This window comes from Danio rerio, chromosome 19 (assembly GCF_052040795.2).
Source record: "Danio rerio strain M-AB ecotype USA chromosome 19, GRCz13ab, whole genome shotgun sequence".
In the NCBI taxonomy this organism is placed as follows: domain Eukaryota; kingdom Metazoa; phylum Chordata; class Actinopteri; order Cypriniformes; family Danionidae; genus Danio; species Danio rerio.
Genome location: NC_141039.2, coordinates 6,730,703 through 6,749,514, shown reverse-complemented (window position 1 = coordinate 6,749,514; position 18,812 = coordinate 6,730,703). Strand labels below are relative to the sequence as shown.

The 18,812-nt window shown below is 36.7% G+C and overlaps 1 protein-coding gene across 4 annotated transcripts in view; it reads left to right on the top strand.

Annotated features, from left to right (window-relative positions):
• The first annotated feature begins 5,176 nt into the window (after positions 1-5,176).
• si:ch211-264f5.6 overlaps positions 5,177-18,812 on the top strand; it is a 42,766-nt gene continuing 29,130 nt past the window's right edge. For 2 of the 4 annotated variants that reach the window (XM_087295316.1, XM_087295317.1), the window contains exons 1-5: positions 5,177-5,282; positions 5,447-5,500; positions 9,437-9,718; positions 10,823-11,104; positions 16,421-16,699. In XM_087295316.1, coding sequence (XP_087151442.1) covers positions 5,231-5,282; positions 5,447-5,500; positions 9,437-9,718; positions 10,823-11,104; positions 16,421-16,699 — 949 coding nt within the window. In that variant the 5' untranslated portion in view covers positions 5,177-5,230. Of the gene's footprint in view, positions 5,283-5,446; positions 5,501-9,436; positions 9,719-10,822; positions 11,105-16,420; positions 18,768-18,812 lie in introns of all 4 variants that reach the window. The other 2 variants (XM_087295319.1, XM_087295318.1) reach the window with 2 other exon arrangements.

Below are 18,812 nucleotides of genomic sequence, written 5' to 3'. Positions count from 1 at the left end.
TGATAAAGTACAAAATGTTGCAGGCCAGCGCATTAATAAATTAACTTTTTTAGTAATTTTCTTTTTTATTTAATTTGTTGCAAACTATTTATATGGGCTGAATTTGAAGAATCAAATTAAGTTGAACATTACAATTTTTAATTTGTTTAAATTCAGCTCATATAAATAGTTAGCAACCATTTTTTTCTTTTTCTTTTTTTTTTTTTTAGAAAATCCAATCTAGTCTAATATTAAATATTTAAACGTGCCATTTTTTAATTTTAAATTCATTCAATGAATAAGTAAGTAACTTTTTATGGCACATTTTTATGATTAATTAAATAATTAATTATTAGTAAGAACGTTTCTCTTCAGTTGTCCATTCTTAAAATAAATAAATGTAAAATAAATGAATAAAACCCTAGCCAACAATTATATAAATGAGGTATGAATAATTTGGGGCTTGACTGTATTTATACTGCATGTATAGAAGACTTTTAATTTACAAAAATAATATAATATGAATAATAAAAAAATAAAATCAATTTATTTAAATATTCTTTACATTATTATTATTTAATTATATTTTTTAATCCTTTTTTAAATAAATCAGGCTTAACAGTTCATATTAAATGAGCATTAAGTAAGTAAATATGCTGGCAGCTAGCTTTCTGCAACTCTCACATGGTCGCACACTGAAGCTAAGCAGTGCTACGCCTGGTCAATACCTGGATAGGAGACCACATGGGAAAGCTAGGTTGCTGCTAGAGGTGGTGTTAGTGAGGCTCAACCTGCGGTCTGTGTGGGTGCCCCACGCCCCAGTAAAGTGAAGGGGACTATACTGCCCGGTCAGACGTTAAACTGAGGTCCTGACTCGAAAAAAGAGTAGGGGTTAAACCCCGGCATCCTGGCCAATTTGGCCCACTGGCCTCTGTCCATCATGGCCTCCTAACCATCCCCATATCATAACTGGCTTCAACTCTCTGTCTCCTCCCCACCAATCAGCTGTTGTGTGGTCTGGTGCAATATGGCTGCCATCACATCATCCAGTGCTGCACATTGATGGTGGATGAGGAGATTCCACACAATGTGTAAAGTGCTTTGAGTGCCCAGTAAAGTGCCATACAAATGTAAGTAATTAATTTTATTATTAAATAAATACTCTTGACTTATCAATGACATAATTTTCAGTGTTCAACATCACTCAGGTTCACTTTGATACCCCTGATTAGTGCTAAAGTAATTAAAAGCACAATATCCATCATCAAACTTCAACCTCTCGGCTATCAGACTTTTGTATTTTATATACTGAATTGTTGTCTCGAGAATAAAACAGTCAGCTTTAACTTTAAGCTTGGAACTTCAGTAGGCCTACTTTTTCTTACCAGATCACTAGCAATGTTACATTTTCATCAAAAATTAAGTACCTAAAGAGTGTTTCTTACCATGCGCTCATGTTGTATCTTGTCTTGAACACCAAGTCAGCCAGGACCCTCCCTATAGTCCTTACTCCAAAGAAACAGATGCACCATGTCCCCGATTTACCCTACGAAAGTGATGAAAAAGTCATGTTTTTTCGTGTTTTTGTGAATAATTTTCAGCAAGTCTATAACTGAAAGTGGACTTTGGAAGAAGTTAGATTTTTAAAACTCAAGCAAACATGATAAATATGAATAATAATCCTGAATAAATACAGTAAAAGACAACAGTGATTCTCAAAATGTCAACAAACATTACATAAATTATTTAAAAATGAGGGAACTATATTATATTATATTATATTTATTATATTATATTATACACTCACCGGCCACTTTATTAGGTACACCTTACTAGTACCGGGTTGGACTCCCTTTGCCTTCAGAACTGCTTTAATCCTTCATGGCATAGATTCATCAAGGTACTGGAAATATTCCTCAGAGATTTTACTTCATATTGACATGATAGCATCATAAAGTGGCTGCAGATTTGTCGGCTGCACGTCCATGATGCGAATCTCCCGTCCACCACATCCTAAAGGTGCTCTATTGGATTGAGATCTGGTGACTGTGGAGGCCATTTGATTACAGTGAACTCATTATAATGTTCAAGAAACCAGTCTGCCCATTCTCCTCTGACCTCTGGCCTCAAGGCATTTGCACCCACAGAACTGCAGCTTACAGAATATTTTCTCTTTTTAATATCATTCTCTGTAAACCCTAGTGATGGTTGTGCATGAAAATCCCAGTAGATCAGCAGTTTCTGAAATACTCAGTTCAGCCCGTCTGGCACCACCAATCATGCCCTGTTCTTTCTTCCCCATTCTGATGCTCGATTTGAACTGCAGCAGATCGTCTTGACCATGTCTACATGCCTAAATGCTTTGAGTTGCTGCCATGATTAGCTGATTAGAAATGTGTGTTAACGAGCAGTTAGACAGGTGTACCTAATAAAGTGGCCGGTGAGTGTATTATATAGTTTTATTATTATTTTTTTGCACATTCTTTCATCTGGCCAAAAATTTACCCTTAAGACAAAATTGCTATGTTAATATTCCTCCCCTATTGACAGCATTCAGCAGTAACACATTTCAAAATTTGTAGTTTTTCCCCTTAAGGGTAAAAAAAATGTCTAATTTGGGGCTCTGTACCAGATAAGAAAACATGCAACGGCAAGTCAATTCTCTCAGTCCCCATATGCAACACCCTTGGGCCGCCATTAGCTGGAGCTATAGACATAAATCAGAGTGTTAGAAGAATGTGTTCTCTTTAGGTAATTGTTTTCAGTGAAACTCACTATTGAGCAGGCCGTGGTGTTGCGCTGTCATTCAGCACTCCAGGGGACGCTTGTAAAAAGTATGAACACCTGTAAGCCTTCATTGACGGTCATGTATTTTCACAGGCATCTGTCTCTGTCAGGAGAAGACTGCAGGAAAGAATGAGGAGAAACAGGCATATGGAAGGTGGGCGAACAGTAGAGAATTGACAAATGAACCCTCAAATGCTCCTACACAAAGAAATTAAAGTTTCAAAAACAGTTGAATTCCAAATGGTTCGCCATTGTATTATCTTTATTTTTCTAGTATTTGCCAAATGATGTTTAGTAGAGGCGAGGCAGTGGCGCAGTAGGTAGTGCTGTCGCCTCACAGCAAGAAGGTCGCTGGTTTGAACCTCGGCTCAGATGTCGTTTCTGTGTGGAGTTTGCATGTTCTCCCTGCCTTCGCGTGGATTTCCCCTGTGTGCTCTGGTTTCCCCCACAGTCCCAAGACATGTGGTACAGGTGAATTGGTTAGGCTAAATTGTCCATGGTGTGTGAATGTGTGTGTGGATGTTTCCCAGAGATGGGTTGCTGTGTAAAAACTTGCTGGATAAGTTGGCGGTTCATTCCACTGTGGTGACCCTGAATTAATAAAGGGACTAAGCTGACAAGAAAATGAATGAATGTTTAGCAGAGCAATACATTTTTCACTGTAGTTCCTATATATTTTTTATTTCTGGCGAAAGTCTTATTTGTTGTTTGATTTCAGCTGGATTAAAAACAGTTTTAAATAAAAAAAACATTTTAAGGTCAAAATTATTGGCCCACTTAAGAAAAATTGTTATCTACAGAACAAACCATCATTAGACAATATCTAGCAAGCGTCTAACGACAACGTTATCATGGTGTCCAATAATGACATCAAATGACGTTGATATTTGGTTGTGTTGTAAAGTTCAAAATCCAAAATCTTAAGCCAACATCGTATTGACCATTTATTCGTCAAGTTTAGCAACCAGAATCCAACGTCTGATAGACGTCACAGTGGTAACCTCAAGCTGTAACATCATTTGATGTTAATATTTGGTTAATATTAGGTTGAACGTTGGGTTCTGACGTCAACAAGATTTTAATTTCCAAACAAAATACACTGTCTTATGACGTTGGGGTAAAACGTCGATCTAGCGTCATGTTGACGTCCTGTGCCTGCTTGGCATGTATTCATCCAAAAAATGAAAACATATTACCGCAAACATTGTATTTAGCTAAATTTTGTCTATTTAAGCGTGGGTTTCCTCCGGGAGCTCCGGTTTCCCCCACAGTCCAAAGAAATGCAGTACAGGTGACGACCCCAGATTAATAAAGGAACTAAGCCGAAAAGAAATTGAATGAATATATATATATATATATATATATATATATATATATATATATATATATATATATATATATATATATATATATATATATATATATATATATATATATATATATATATATATATATATATATATATATATATATATGTATATATATATAGGCTGCTGTGTTCAGCCGTGTGGCAATAAAAGTCACGTAAAATGGTGTTTAAACTCACATTAGGAGCATTTAACATCGAGTAAAATGAAAGCACATAATATATTTTGTGATTACATAAAGCATCTCTTTAACTTCAGATCCTTGTTAACTGACTATTCGTGATTCTGGCTGGTGTTACTTTTACTGCAGGGGTCACCAACCCTGATCAAACACACCTGTCTCTAATCATCAAGCCTTGCTTCAGGTTCTGATTAATGGGTTCAGGTGTGTTTGATCAGGGTTGGAGCTGAATTCTGCAGGAAGGAAGAGCTCTCCAGGAGCAGGGTTGGTGACCCTTGATGTAGTGTCTCGTTTTGACACTAGAAGTCAGTATAAGACAGGAATACAAATCGCCTCTTCAAACGTATTATTATATTGTATATTATCAGAAATTCTGTGAAAATTTCCTTGCTCTGTTAAACATAGTTTGAGAAATATTTAAAAAAGAAAAAAATTATTCAAAGGGGGCTAATAATTCTGACTTCAACTGTATATTTTCTAATGCTCATTGCTCCGTTCTGCAGTTGTTATTTATTAATTAATTTTTTTTTGTTTTTTTGTTAAAAGAATAATTTACATTTATTTTGTTTATTTTAATGGTAAACATGTCTTGCGATGTTGATCGTTGCAACAAATTATAACTAGTATGGGTAACTGCAGTCTGGAGAACCCCCACCTCATTTATAATGAAATAAAAATTTTAAGAAGTAATGAGAACGGACTGCAGAGGGCGCTGTTTCCTCTTAATCAAGCGCAGTCTTTGAGCATCGGTGAAACACGGGAGATGAGCACAGGTTGAGAGGAGAAGGGCGTTTTTTTTAAGGTTTTTTTTTTTTTTTTTGGGTGTGTCCGCGTTGTTAACTTTCTCAAGTTCTTACAGAAAGGTCTCACAGTCTCACATTCCTCTCTGTCGCTCCAGGGACTCACAGCTCTCCATATGGATTTCTATAACTTTAGGCTGCCTTTGCTTATCATTCTGGCCGCTCTGGGTAAGTTCAAATAAAATTAGAGACAAACGTGATACTTCTTATGTTTTAAAAGCTAAAACTTAATCTAAGGCTGGCCTATTAACAGTAGTATACACCAGCATATATAACGAGTCGTTTAAATTCATCCTCATGTTCACCTGACTGAATATCGTGCCTTTTTCAAGGATGCTGTTCCGGGAGCAGTCCGCTTGCTACCGACAAAATCAACGGCGTTGTAGGTAAGTGGGTGTATGGAAGTGTTAGGATATTATGCAAATGATTCCAGTGTGTTTTAGTTTAAGAGTTTGGCATATTATAATATTATCTTATGACTCTAATATTAATATTTGGTAGTATTATTAAATGTTTTCAGTAGCTAATTAGGCTAACATTTATCGATAGCAAGATGGTTGTGGCATTTTAGGTGTGAGTTCTAAGGGATCTTGGAAATGAAGTAGAAGGAGGAAATGATTAAACTTTGCTTTAGAAGTAGGCTACTAATATTAGTAACAGTTAAACTAATTGAATTTGTTTCCTTATTAAGAATGTAAAATATTGCTGATATTTGTGTAGGGCTTAAAGTAATAGAACAAATGGTGTCTGGAAAGCTTGAGAAATGTTATCTGTAGTAAGTTGTGGTTTAAAACCAATGTTATTGGCTATTTTTAAATATATATTTGAAAGTGTTTGTATTTTGAAAGTGTGTGTGTGTGTGTGTGTGTGTGTGTGTGTGTGTGTGTGTGTGTGTGTGTGTGTGTGTGTGTGTGTGTGTGTGTGTGTGTGTGTGTGTGTGTGTGTGAGAGAGAGAGAGAGAGAGAGAGTGGGTGGGTGTGTATTCTTGTTTATTAATTTTGCTAAGTGTATGATTGGAACAACTTTAAATGTCGTTTTATAAATATATATAATTTTTTTAACCCACAGAATTCAGATTTTGACCAAAAAATCTATGGAAATTATGAAAAAATAAAGCAGAAGAAAAGATTATACTTTGCTCGAGAAGATAGCTACTAATATTCGCCTGTAAATGAATTGAATACATGTTTCCTTATTAGAATGTAAAATAATGTGGATATTTCTGTAAAGTAATGGTGTCTGGAGAGTTTGAGAAATGTTGGTTATTTGGTAGCTGTTGTTTAAAAATCAATGTGATTGGCTGTTTTTGAAAATATATATTTGAAAGCATTTGTATTTTGAAAGTTTGTGTGCGCTCGAGTGGATGTGTGACCCTTAACTCTTATGTCCCACTGATAGATTGGCCAAAAAATACATTATAAGGCTCAAAATGAGACATTTTCTTTGCTAAAAATCATTGAATATTAAGTAAAGGTTATGTTCATGAAAATATTAGAAAATTTCCTACTTTAATTCAAAACTTAATTCTTGTTTAGTAATATGCACTGCTAAGAGCATGATTGGAACAACATTAAATATCATCTTCTCAATATTTTGAATTTTTTTAACCCTACGAATTCAAATTATTTAAAGATCTCAACTAAATATTTCTACCAAACCAAAACATCAATGGAAATTATGAAAAGATGAAGTAGAAGAAAGGATTAAACTTGGTTTTGGAAGTAGGCTACTAAAATTTGCCTGTAAATGAATTGAATACATGTTTCCTTATTAAGAATGTAAAATAATGTTGATATTTTTGTAGGGCTTGAAGTAATGGTGTCTGGAGAGCTTAAGAAATGTTGGTTATCTGGTAGCTGTAGTTAAAAAGCAATGTTATTGGCTATTTTTTTAAGTGTTTGTATTTTGTAAGTGTGTGTGCGCTCGAGTGGGTGTGTGACCCTTGAGTCTTATGTTCCACTAGTATATTGGCCACAAAAATACATTGTAAGGCTCAAAATGATAGATTTTCGTTGCTAAAAATCATTGAATATTAAGTAAAGGTCATATTCATGAAGATTTTTGTAAATGTTCTACTTTAATTCAAAACTCAATTCTTGTTTAGTAATATGCACTGCTGAAAGCATGATTTGGACAGCTTTAAATGTCATTTTCTCTATATTTAGATTTTTTTTAACTAAGAATACAGATTTTTTTTTAATAGTGATATCCCAGCTAAATATTGTCTACCAAACCAAAACATCAATGGAAATTATGGAAAAAAATAAGTAAAAGAAAGGATTACACTTTGCTTTAGAAGAAGGCTATTAATATTCAGCTGGTAAACTAATTGAATATGTGTTTTTTTAATTAAGAATGTACAATAATTTTAATATTTTTATAGGGCTTTAAAAAAACAAAACAAAAAATGGTGGCGGAAGTGGTGTCAACATTTTTTATTCAGCTTTCAAATGATGTACGGAGCATCTGGAAAGTATTCATAGCGCTTCGCTTTTTCCACATTTTTTTAATGTTGCAGCCTTATTCCAAATTGGATTAAATTCATTGATTTCCTCAAAATTCTACACAAAATACCCCATAATGACAATGTGAAAGAGTTTTTGAAATTGTTGCAAATTTAATAAAAATAAAAAAGCTGAAAAATCACATGTACGTCAGTATTCACAGCCTTTGCCGTGAAGCTCTAAATTGAGCTCAGGTACATTCTGTTTCCACTGATCATTCTTGAGATGTTTCAGCAGCTTAATTGGAGTTCACATGTGGTCAATTCAGTGGATTGGACATGACTTGAAAAGGCATACACCTGTCTATAAGCTCCCAGGGTTAATAGTGCATGTCAAAGCACAAACCAAGCATGAAGACAAAGGAATTGTCTGTAGACCTCTGAGACAGGATTTTCTCGAGGCACAAGGCTGGGGAAGGTTACTAAAAATTTCTGCTGCTCTGAAAGCTCAGATGAGCACAGTGGCCTCCGTCATCCGTAAGTGGAAGATGTTTGAAACCACCAGGACTCTTCCTAGAGCTGGCCGGCCATCTAAGGTGAGTGATCGGGGGAGAAGAGCCTTAGTCAGGGAGGTGTTTAATAACCTGATGTTCACTCTGACTGAGCTTCAGCGTTCTTCAATGGTAAGAGGAGAATCTTACAGAAGGACAACCATCTGTGCAGCAATCCATCAATCAGGCCTGTATGGTAGAGTGACCAGACTGAAGCCACTCCCTGCCTGGAATTTGCCAAAAGGCATCTGAAGGACTCTCAGACCATAATAAACTAAATTCTCTGGTCTGAAGAGACTAAATTTGAACTATTTGGAGTGAATGCCAGACGTTACGTTTGGAGAAAACCAGGCACCACTCATCACCAGGCTAATAGCATCCCTACAGTGAAGCATAATGTTGGCAGCATTATGCTGTGGGGATGTTTTATGGCAGCAGGAACTGGAAGACTAGCTAGGATGGAGGGAAAGATGAATGCAGCAATGTACAGAGACATCGTGAATGAAAACCTGCTTCATAGTGCTCTTGACCTCAGACTGAGGCGACGGTTCATCTTCTAGCAGGACAATGACCTAAAGCACATCCCCAAAATATCAATGGAGTGGCTTCACAACAACTCTGTGAATGTCCTTAAGTGGCCCAGCCAGAGCTCAGACATAAATCCTATTGAACATCTCTGGAGAGATCTGTAAATGGCTGTACACTGTTGCTTCCCATCCAACCTGATAGAGCTTGAGAGGTACTGCAAAGAGGAATGGGCAAAAATCCCCAAAGACAGGAGTGCCAAGCTTGTGGCATCATATTCAAAAAGACTTGAGGCTGTAATTGCTGCCAAAGGTGCATCAACAAAGTATTGAGTTTTTGTTATTTAATGAATTTGCCACAATTTTAAAAACTCATTATGAGGTATTGTGTGTAGAATTTTGAGGAAATAAATTAATTAAATCCATTTTGGAATAAGGCTGCAACATAAAAAAGTGGAAAAAGGTGAAGTGCTATGAATACTTTCCGGATGCTCTGTATATATCCTAATTTAAATAATTGACAGTTGTGATATGTTTTGTGGTACACGGTCATGGAATATATATATATATATATATATATATATATATATATATATATATATATATATATATATATATATATATATATATATATATCTCCCTTATCAGTGACATATTCATGCCCTGTTGTTGCCATTTGACAATATTTGTTTTTGTTAAATAGAAGTTTGTATTGTCATTCACTAAATCAGAAGTTGTTGAATGACTGAAATGTTTGTATACATTCCTAAGATCTTTAATTAAGTCACCTTTTCTTTGAAACAGGTAAAAACGTGACCTTCAAAACAACAGTCGTCTCGACGCCTGACATTCTAACTGTAACATGGACCTTCAACAAAGGTCAGCCGATCGCGATGGTCACAGTCATTCCCTCATCGAACACTGTAAGTGTTCGCCCGCCGTACGTCAACAGAATCAGCTGCAACAGGACAACCTTTCAGCTTCAGCTTGGGCCGCTAGTCAAGGAGGACACAGGGGAATATATTCTCACTATAGTCACTAACAATGGAGACCTGGTGACTGGACAGATTGATCTTGAGGTTCTTGGTAAGTAAATTGCATTCGTTACTGGATAATTAAGTCTTGAACAAACTTCTTAAAGGAATAGTTCACCCAAAAGTCAAAATTCTGTCATCATTTTACTTGCTCCAAACCTTTATGAGTTTAAAACACAAAAGAAGACAATATGAAGAAAGCTGAAGACCTGAAGACTTCCATAATGGCAGAAACATATTCTATGGAAGTCAATGGTTACAGCTTTTCAGCTTTCTTCAAAATATCTTCATACAATACTAAGAAAAAAATATAAAGGCAGACATCCCAACCCCCGGAAGTTGCAGGAGTATCCCTCAAATGCATAGACACTCCCGGATGGCAGCAAATATATGATAATCTCCCGGAAATCGCGTGTCTTCCGCCCGGTCCTTAAATACGTTGCACACCCCTCTCTCCACCGCATCCCTCCTAGCTCTTCAGGTATGTCGCGCGCAACTTACCCCCACCGCTCTTCAGGTATGTCATGTCGCGCGCACAACTCCCACAGCTCTTCGGGTACGTCACACGCCCCCTACTCAGATACGTCGCTCATTAAACCAGCTCCCCCCCCTCCCCTCCCCCCCTCTCTCTCTCATCAGGCACCCACTATCCCGCTACCTCCCGCAAATCAACTCTGTATACCCCGGAAATGACTTTACCCAACTCGGGATGTCTGTACAGGTTTGGAACCACTTGAAGATAAATAAATAGTGCATTTTCATTTTGGGGTAAACTATCCATATTTAAAAGCATTATTGAGCTGCTATTCACCATTCATGGCAGCAATGGTCTATATGTACACTATAATATGGAGTTCAATTTGAGAACGATGATATATCTGATTGAATCAACCCAAGTAGATAGTACTGGTGACTCAGTTAGTGAATTCTGACTGCAGTATGACTCATTGCAAAGACATTCATTTAGTAACTGGAAAGCAAGCGTTTGATGTTAGATCTCAAGTGTTGGCTATCCTAAGGTTGTTGATTGAATCCTCAAGAAGCAAGTCCTGACTTGTAGCTTTTATGGCCATGAGCAAGACATTTCACCTCTGAGGGTTTACTCCCTGTTCAAATGCATGCAACGCAATCCATTGTTCTCTCCTTTTCTCTCCAGAGCCTGTAACCGATGTCAAGATATCGTCAAATGTCCTGGAACCTGTGGAGTTCAACAGCACAGTGGTTCTTACATGCTCTGCTAAAGGCTCCTTTACATACAAGTGGATAAATGGTTCGGTTCCTTTGGTGGTGGATGGCACACACATGCAGCTTAACGCTGTCGGCAATGAGCTAAAGATTTCTGAAGTCCGTCGTACAGATCTTCAAGGACCCATTGTCTGCATAGCAGAGAACGCACTGGAGTCGGGAAAGAGCGCGCCGTTCAATCTCACCGTGAGCTGTACGTATATGAACACACCCACATGTGCTTAGTCTGAGACATGAATACACACTGCTTTGCCTTAAGAGAGCAGTTCAGCTCTTTGCTCACCCTCATGTCATTTTAAACGCTAATTATGTCATTTTTTTGTATTGAGACAACAAGAAATCTCAATCACCATGTCTTTCAAGCTATAATGAAAATACTGAACATGCAATATACTGTTAGAATACATTTACGGTACATGACTACACTCAAAAAAATATTTTGACCTTTTTAAAATGAGCTTAATCAACACTATTCTTGTTTCTTTGGGGACAACCTAATCGTTTTGGGCTCTATTTTGACGGTCCATGCGCAGGGCGCAAACGCTTTCAGGGCGTGTCAGAATGCATTTTTGCTAATTTACGGATGGGAAAATTCGCTTTGCACCAAGGCGCATGGGCTAAAAGGGTTGAGTTTATTTTCTTAATGAGTTATAGGTGTGTTTTGAGAATAAACCAATTAGAGTCTCATCTCCCATTCCCCTTAAGAGCCAGCTGCGCCGCGCCAAGAGCGCATTCGCTATTTACAGGACGCAAAGTAAGTCTAAGTGGAAAAACTGAGTATTTCACAAGCAAACAGTTCACAGTTGACAGTTTTTTAACAGAAAACTGATAAACAGAGCATCTACTGCGTGAGAATGAGAGATAATGGATGACTTTCACTTTCGCTCTTGGATAGGGAAACCTTTACGCACAGACATCAATTAGCCTATAAATAATTAATTGCGTTTGTTAAGCGCAAATATTCGTTTAAAAACTATTTCTAAATTCAGTTCTAATTTCCAGCAAACAAATAAATAAACAACAATAACGAAGTGTGTTCAAAAACCTGAGTTATATCCTAAAACACATGCTGTGCCCCATATGGTCTAAAACCTGACAGGTGGGCAAATCTAAGCTTGTTTTTAATAAAACAAATATAAATATGGATATAATAAATAATACTGCTAATAATAATAACATTTTAAAAAAAGCAAATTGTTATGAATGAACTGAAAAAGCCTCCCGAGATGAAGAAGACATAAAAGCAGTGATTTTTCATATTTATGTAGGCTAGAAAATAATATGTTTTGTAATATTTTAATCCTTTATATTTATATCCTATATCTATTCTTATTATATCCTATATATATATCCTTATTTTTAAAATTTTTTCATATGTAAAGATATTTGCCTATTGCTCTCTTGTGCGTATTAAGCAGTGCGTAAACGAGGCGCAACTCTGCACCGGAGTTTAGACCCGGTTAGTTTTGGTCTAATGAAAAATCTATTATAGTTTCTCAAAATAGCAATGTGCCAGCAGTCCGCCTCAGAACGCCTTCCTTTTTAGACCAGAACGCCTATGGGCGCACAAATGAGCGCTAATGCATTTGCTATTTAAACAGCGTAGCGCAATGCCTCAAAACGACTCTTGAGCCAAGCTGAAACTACCAAAAGACTATTGCGCCGCGTCTTGCGCCACACTGCGCCGGGTGTATGATAGGGCCCTTTATGTTCAATTCACTTAAATTTGTAAAAACTATTAAGTTTTAATTAATCCATTTGTGTTGGGACAACATGAAGGGATTGTGTGGAACCCAGCATTTTTACAGTGTATAGTGTAATTAAATGGATAGTTATCACAAAATGTTTAATTTTGCCATCATTTACTCATCCTTCAATTGTTTTATTCTGTTAAACACAAAATAAAATATTTAGAAAAATGTTGAAAACCTGTAACCACTGACTTTCATAGTAGTATATTTCCCCATACTATGAAAGTCAATGGTTACAAGTTTCTAACATTTTTACAAATTATCTTCTTTCGTGTTCAACATAATAAGAAAACTCATAAAGGATTGGAACTACTTGAGGATGAGTAAAGGGGGACGCACACCGGATATGCAAACGTCGCGCCACACAGCGCCATGCATTTTAGAATTCTAAACATAGATTTCAATCAGGGTAGGCACATCGGCGCCGCAAGTCTGTGGATGTTTTTAGCGCCCAGCTACGATTCAGGACTTATATTTCACAGAGCACCATCTGAATAGTTTCATTCTAAATAACATGTGAACGTGCATGTCTGGTGTGCGATACTTCCAACTGTCATGTATGTGCCGTGTTATGGCGATAAGCGGCGCATCCAGTGTGCGACCCGCTTAAATAATGAGTAAATTATCATCCCTTGCAAAAATGTAGTTTTTTCCTTCACTTTTTTATGTGCAGAGGACTTTGATGTCTGGCTACTTTATCAAGAAATATTAACTGAAGTCTGCAGTCCTTTAGTACGCCCTTGTGGATTTGGTCGTCCAAAACACATTATTAGTCTGAACACAAAATATACATGCACATATTTGCAAATTCTCTTTTTGTGGTTCACACGAAGACATGTTACTGTATTGGTTTCACAAAGTTGCACGTTGAAGCCTACTTTGAAAAACGATAGCATTTTTTACATTGATAGTTTTCATTTTCATTTATTTAGAAGCAATACAACAGCTTTGTAGTTTAAAATATCACAATTTCAGTTAATTAATTAAGTAGTGAATTAATAGATTAATTGATTAATTGATTGATTGGTTGATTGATTGATTGATTGATTGATTGATCACTTGATTGAATTAATGATGAATTAATGACCCAGGGTGCTAAAATATAATTGGCCAAACTGGCATTGGGCGGGGAACAAAACAAAGACGTTCCAGCACAGAAAGCACATTTTCAAAGCGGAATGTTTGACTTCAGTATTGTTTTTCAGATAAACAAAAATGTTTACTTAGCATATTTCTTAAATATCTGCAAACATATTATAGTATTTTTATTCTTTAGAAGAGTCAAAAACTTACATACAGCACCTTTAAATAAGTAGTTTCATTGTGAACTTGATTTTACAACAAAGCTGTAGTGTACGCATGCAAATAGTTGAAGTAAATCTACCAATGCCCTAGTACTAAACCTCCTGGAGGTAAGTTGAAATAGTTTTTACTGTCAGCAGTCTTTGTCTCTGCAGATGGTGCACACTAGAAAGTACACATGACAGCACAGATCGCAAGCCACTTTCTAGTTCAGACAGGTTCAGGCGCAGGTGCAGGAAGAAAAAAAAAATTGAGACCGAGATTAGATTAAATACGGTTGAGCCTATGAACTTCAAATGTCTTTAAATAGTGTTTGTGTGTGCTTTTACATTCCAGACAGATCAAACCATACTGAAAGACAGACTTTAAACACATTGCAGCACAGTCTCTCAAGTCTTAAACTACTGTATCATTGCTTTTTTTTTTTTTAGAAACATCTTTGGTTAAAATGCAGTTCATCAGTTACTGTATAACCACATCCTGATAATCAAAACACTTCCTCCTCATTTGAAGATAATATTAGCAGTATTAGGATAAGGTGGAGGATGTAAATTAGTGTCGCAAATCTAACATTGCAGAGCTTTTATTGCAGAAACTAGAAATGCATTTCATAAAGGGGTAGTCCACCCTAAAATGAAGATGTACTCACTATTTACTCTCCCTCAAGTGGTTTCAAACCTTTATTCTGCTGAACAACACTAAACATGTTTTGAATAAAGCTGAAATACTATATAGGTCAGTGGTTTTCGGCTTTCTTCAACATATCTTCTTTAGTGTTCAGCAGACTAAAGAAAGTTGAAGAGGTTTGTAGCAAGTAAAGGATGAGTAAATCGTGACACAATTTTCAAATTTGGGTGAACTATCCCTTTAAAAGGAAAATACATTACTTTTTAAATCCAGAAAACATTATTTGTATAGGTTGTAGTGTAATTAAAGCACATGATGCTAACATACCTTAAAAGAAAACACTATAAGTACTACAAACTATACTAAGTAGAGTAATTTATGCAATGACCTCATCGCTGTGACGTTGCTTCAAAACTGGAAGAATAAATTTGCCGTAAACAATGGCAACGTTTTCACTTGTTAATGAAATATATGTGTCCTAATAGTGTTTTGAGCAACATGGCACATATATATGAGGCGTGTGTTGGCTCGAGGCCACAGGCTGAGTGATTATGCCCCATTGACAAGAGGCTTGCTCGCTGCAGAAGTTGAGACTTTCTCAACTTTTCAAACGCCGATGGAAGCATCAGCCAATCAGATCCCTGAATGCAAATTCACCAGCTCAGACTAGCCAATTGCTGACTAATTTCTGCTGCTATGACGATCGCGTCAGTCCCAACTTCAGACACAACCCCTCTGTCAAGCATTGAGGCTGTGTCCCCATTAGTGTCCAACTAGTGACGATAACGCAGCCATAACGCACTGCTACTTGTGTGATATTGCATTTATACAACAGTTCGACGGCATAATCGTGTATATAAAAAGGGAATAAAACACTGAGTCTAAAAATCATTTGTAAGAGGAACTACTTTCTTCTACTTTAAACGTCAGAACAGCAGAAATCATTGCTACTTTACCAACTTTACTTTAGAGATAGTATTTGAATGATTCTCTAGTGTAATGTCTAAAATGATTACAAAAGGGATGATTTTGCTCACATATTAAGATTATATTAATAAGATTATAGAAGGCTAAACGGCATGAAATGTCATCAGTCTACAGAGATTTCCTAGTATTTCTCTCTTGCAGTCGGGATTTCACAATAATTAACCCCGAAAAAGCCAAAGCAAAGCAAACACTACCAGATTACTATGGTATAAATACAGCACTACGTCATACAAGAGAGAGATTGACTTAAAATGTCACTCACCTTTGTTCAGCTGTAGTTTGAAACTTATGCTGAGAAAATGTTGTTTTTCTTCCATAAGGAGTTATTATCAGCTCTCTTGTGGCGTAACGTCAATCACCTTTGTTCTGCTCTGTATGACACACTGGCTGCCAACACACTGAATCAATTATGAGTATTTAAAATAGGTACTATCCTTATAAATAAACTGCATAGTTGCAATCTAAACAACTACATTCTCGCCTGAAAGCCTCAAAAGTACATTATGTTGTCTAACAGCTGCAATATTTGTCAAACTGTAGTGAGTTTATTGATCTGCTGTCACTCTATGTTTGCGGAGTAATACAGAAGGATGAGGAGGCTGTACAAGTGCTGTTAATTGCAGAAAATCACAAGACTATCAGCCAATCAGATTTGAGAACTAGACCGAACTGTTGTAATCATCTAAAAAAATATGTTTAAGGGTTTCGTGACCCTTTTAGGATGTTACACTTCATTTAATATATTATTTGCTGATGCTTTGTAATTGTGAAGTTTGCTACAAGTTTGTGATTTACTAAATTGAACCTTCTTTTAATCGTCTTTTTTCCCCCTCTGTGTCTAGACGGCCCTGAGAACATCCTTATGAATCAGTTTCCGACAGATACATATCTCAAGAAAGGATCTACTTTAACACTCACTTGCACCGCTGATTCGAACCCACCTGCTACGATCCAGTGGGTGTTTAATGGAGTGAATCTGCCCTCGAACGCCGTATCTTCCCCAGCCAACTTCACTCTCAACAACTTAGAGGAAAAAAATAGTGGAAACTATACCTGTGTAGCCTACAATGCACAGACCAAGCGCTACATTGCCTCGCGGGTTGCATTTGTGACGGTTGTAGGTAAGTCCAAACCCTGAAATCTCACACACTACCAAATGTTCCAACAAGTGTATATTGTTTCTGTTGTGCTATACCACTGTATTACAGGAGTTTGAGAGAATGCAAATTCAGGCTATATTAAGATTACGGACTCTATTTTTACGGTCTAGGCGCAAAGTCTAAAGTGCATGGTGCAAAAGCATTAAGGTCGTGTCCGAATCAACTTTTGCTATTTTAAGAACGAAAAAATATGCTCTGCCCCCTAGCGCATGGTCTAACAGGGTTTTGCTTATACTCTTAATGAGTTATGGGTGTGTTTTGAGCATAACATGCATTAAATCAATCAGAGACTCAACTCAGTTGCGCAAGTCAGTTGCATCCCGCCATGGTGCATTTGCTATTTACATGGTGGACTTTCTATGATGAAAAACCGAACGCTTCACCAGTGAGAAAACAGTTAAACAGACCATCTGCACTACGAGGATGAAGAATGAGCCTCCTCTATTACACAATCTCATTTGAATTTAAAGCGACAGTCGCCAAAATGACACAATTCAAATCAAAACCTAAAAGAGGTAGTTTCAATGCATTGTAAAACATTATTTGTGTGTTTTTTTGAGCTGAAGCTTTACATACACACTCTAGGGACATCAAAGACTTATTTTAGATCTTGTAGAAATGGGCATAATAGGTCCCCTTTAAAACCCCATCTCCATTCACTGCCATTACATGAACCACCGGGGATTTTGAATTTAGCTAAAAATCTTCTTTAATGTCTTACTAAAGAAAAATGTCTTGTGGGGGGTTTTGGGTGAACTATATCTTTAAGAGGTGGTATTTCTATGAATGCATGGGGCTGTATAGGAACACCATTGTTTTTTTAAGTCAGTAAAGACATCTGTTGAAATCTTTGGATTAGCAGTGGAGCAGCACACAGATAGACATGCTCTGCCATGGTGACTTCATTGCCAACAAGTGAGATAAGGACTCAAAACAATCATAGAACTCTGGGAAGTTAAGCAAACATACTCAGCCTAGAAGGACAATGGAAGAGAAACTAGAAGAAAGTTTGATTTCTGAGTTTAATGTTGAATGACCAGTTTATTTAGTCACTGTTTAATCGGTTATTTCATTTCATTTCACGTTACTTTTTTGGTTCCGTGGAAGGCAAAAAAAAGCTGATTTTCTGCTGGTTGCTCTTTTCCGGTTACAATGAGTGGGAACTGAGGCGTCTTCATACACTATATTGCAAGTCTTCTGGAATTACTTAAGGTGGTAAAACAGGTAGAAATGTAAACTCACAATAATTGTTAACTTCCTTATTGTGCTCTGACAGTGTTTCATTTTAAAAGAATCTATAGGATTAAAACATTTTGACTTAAAAATGAAATAATTTACCCACTTCTTTATTTGTTTCAAACCTCTTTGAGTTTCTTCCTTCTGAACACAACAAGAATCATTTTGCAGAAAGGAGATTTTGATTTCCACAGTATAATTTTTTTTTTCTGCAATGGAAGTCAATATCTTAAAAATATCAGACCAACAGGGTTTTTTTGTGTGATTTTCGCAATAATCACTATAATCATTTTGTGGTGGAAATTCTCAGAAATTTGCCGAACATTTGGACATCATGTATTTCACTCAGGACATGCGTTAGGGCAGGGGTGTCAAACTCAATCCCTGGAGGGCCGAAGCCCTGCACAGTTTAGTTCCAACCCTGCTCCAACACACTTACCTGTAGGTTTCAAACAAGCCTGAAGGACTCAATTAGTTTGATCAGGTGTGTTTAATTAGGGTTGGAACTAAACTGTGCAGAGCTGCAGCCCTTTTGGAACTGAGTTTGACACCTGTGCGTTAGGGCTTCCACTACCGTAATACACCTAAAACATGGATTGCCAAAACTCGTCATTGGCACAAAAAGGAGTTATTCGTTTAGCAAAATCCTTTATCGATTTGACTCGCATTATAAAAACAGCCATACAAACCAGCAAAAACAATGTATTTCAATTCAGTCATGTCCAGCAGCTGTCATCCTTGAACCGTCTTTATCATTGTAAGCTGCTTGCTTTTCTGTCTGTTCCATTGCTCCATTTATAATAATAATAATAATTCCTTACATTTATATAGCGCTTTT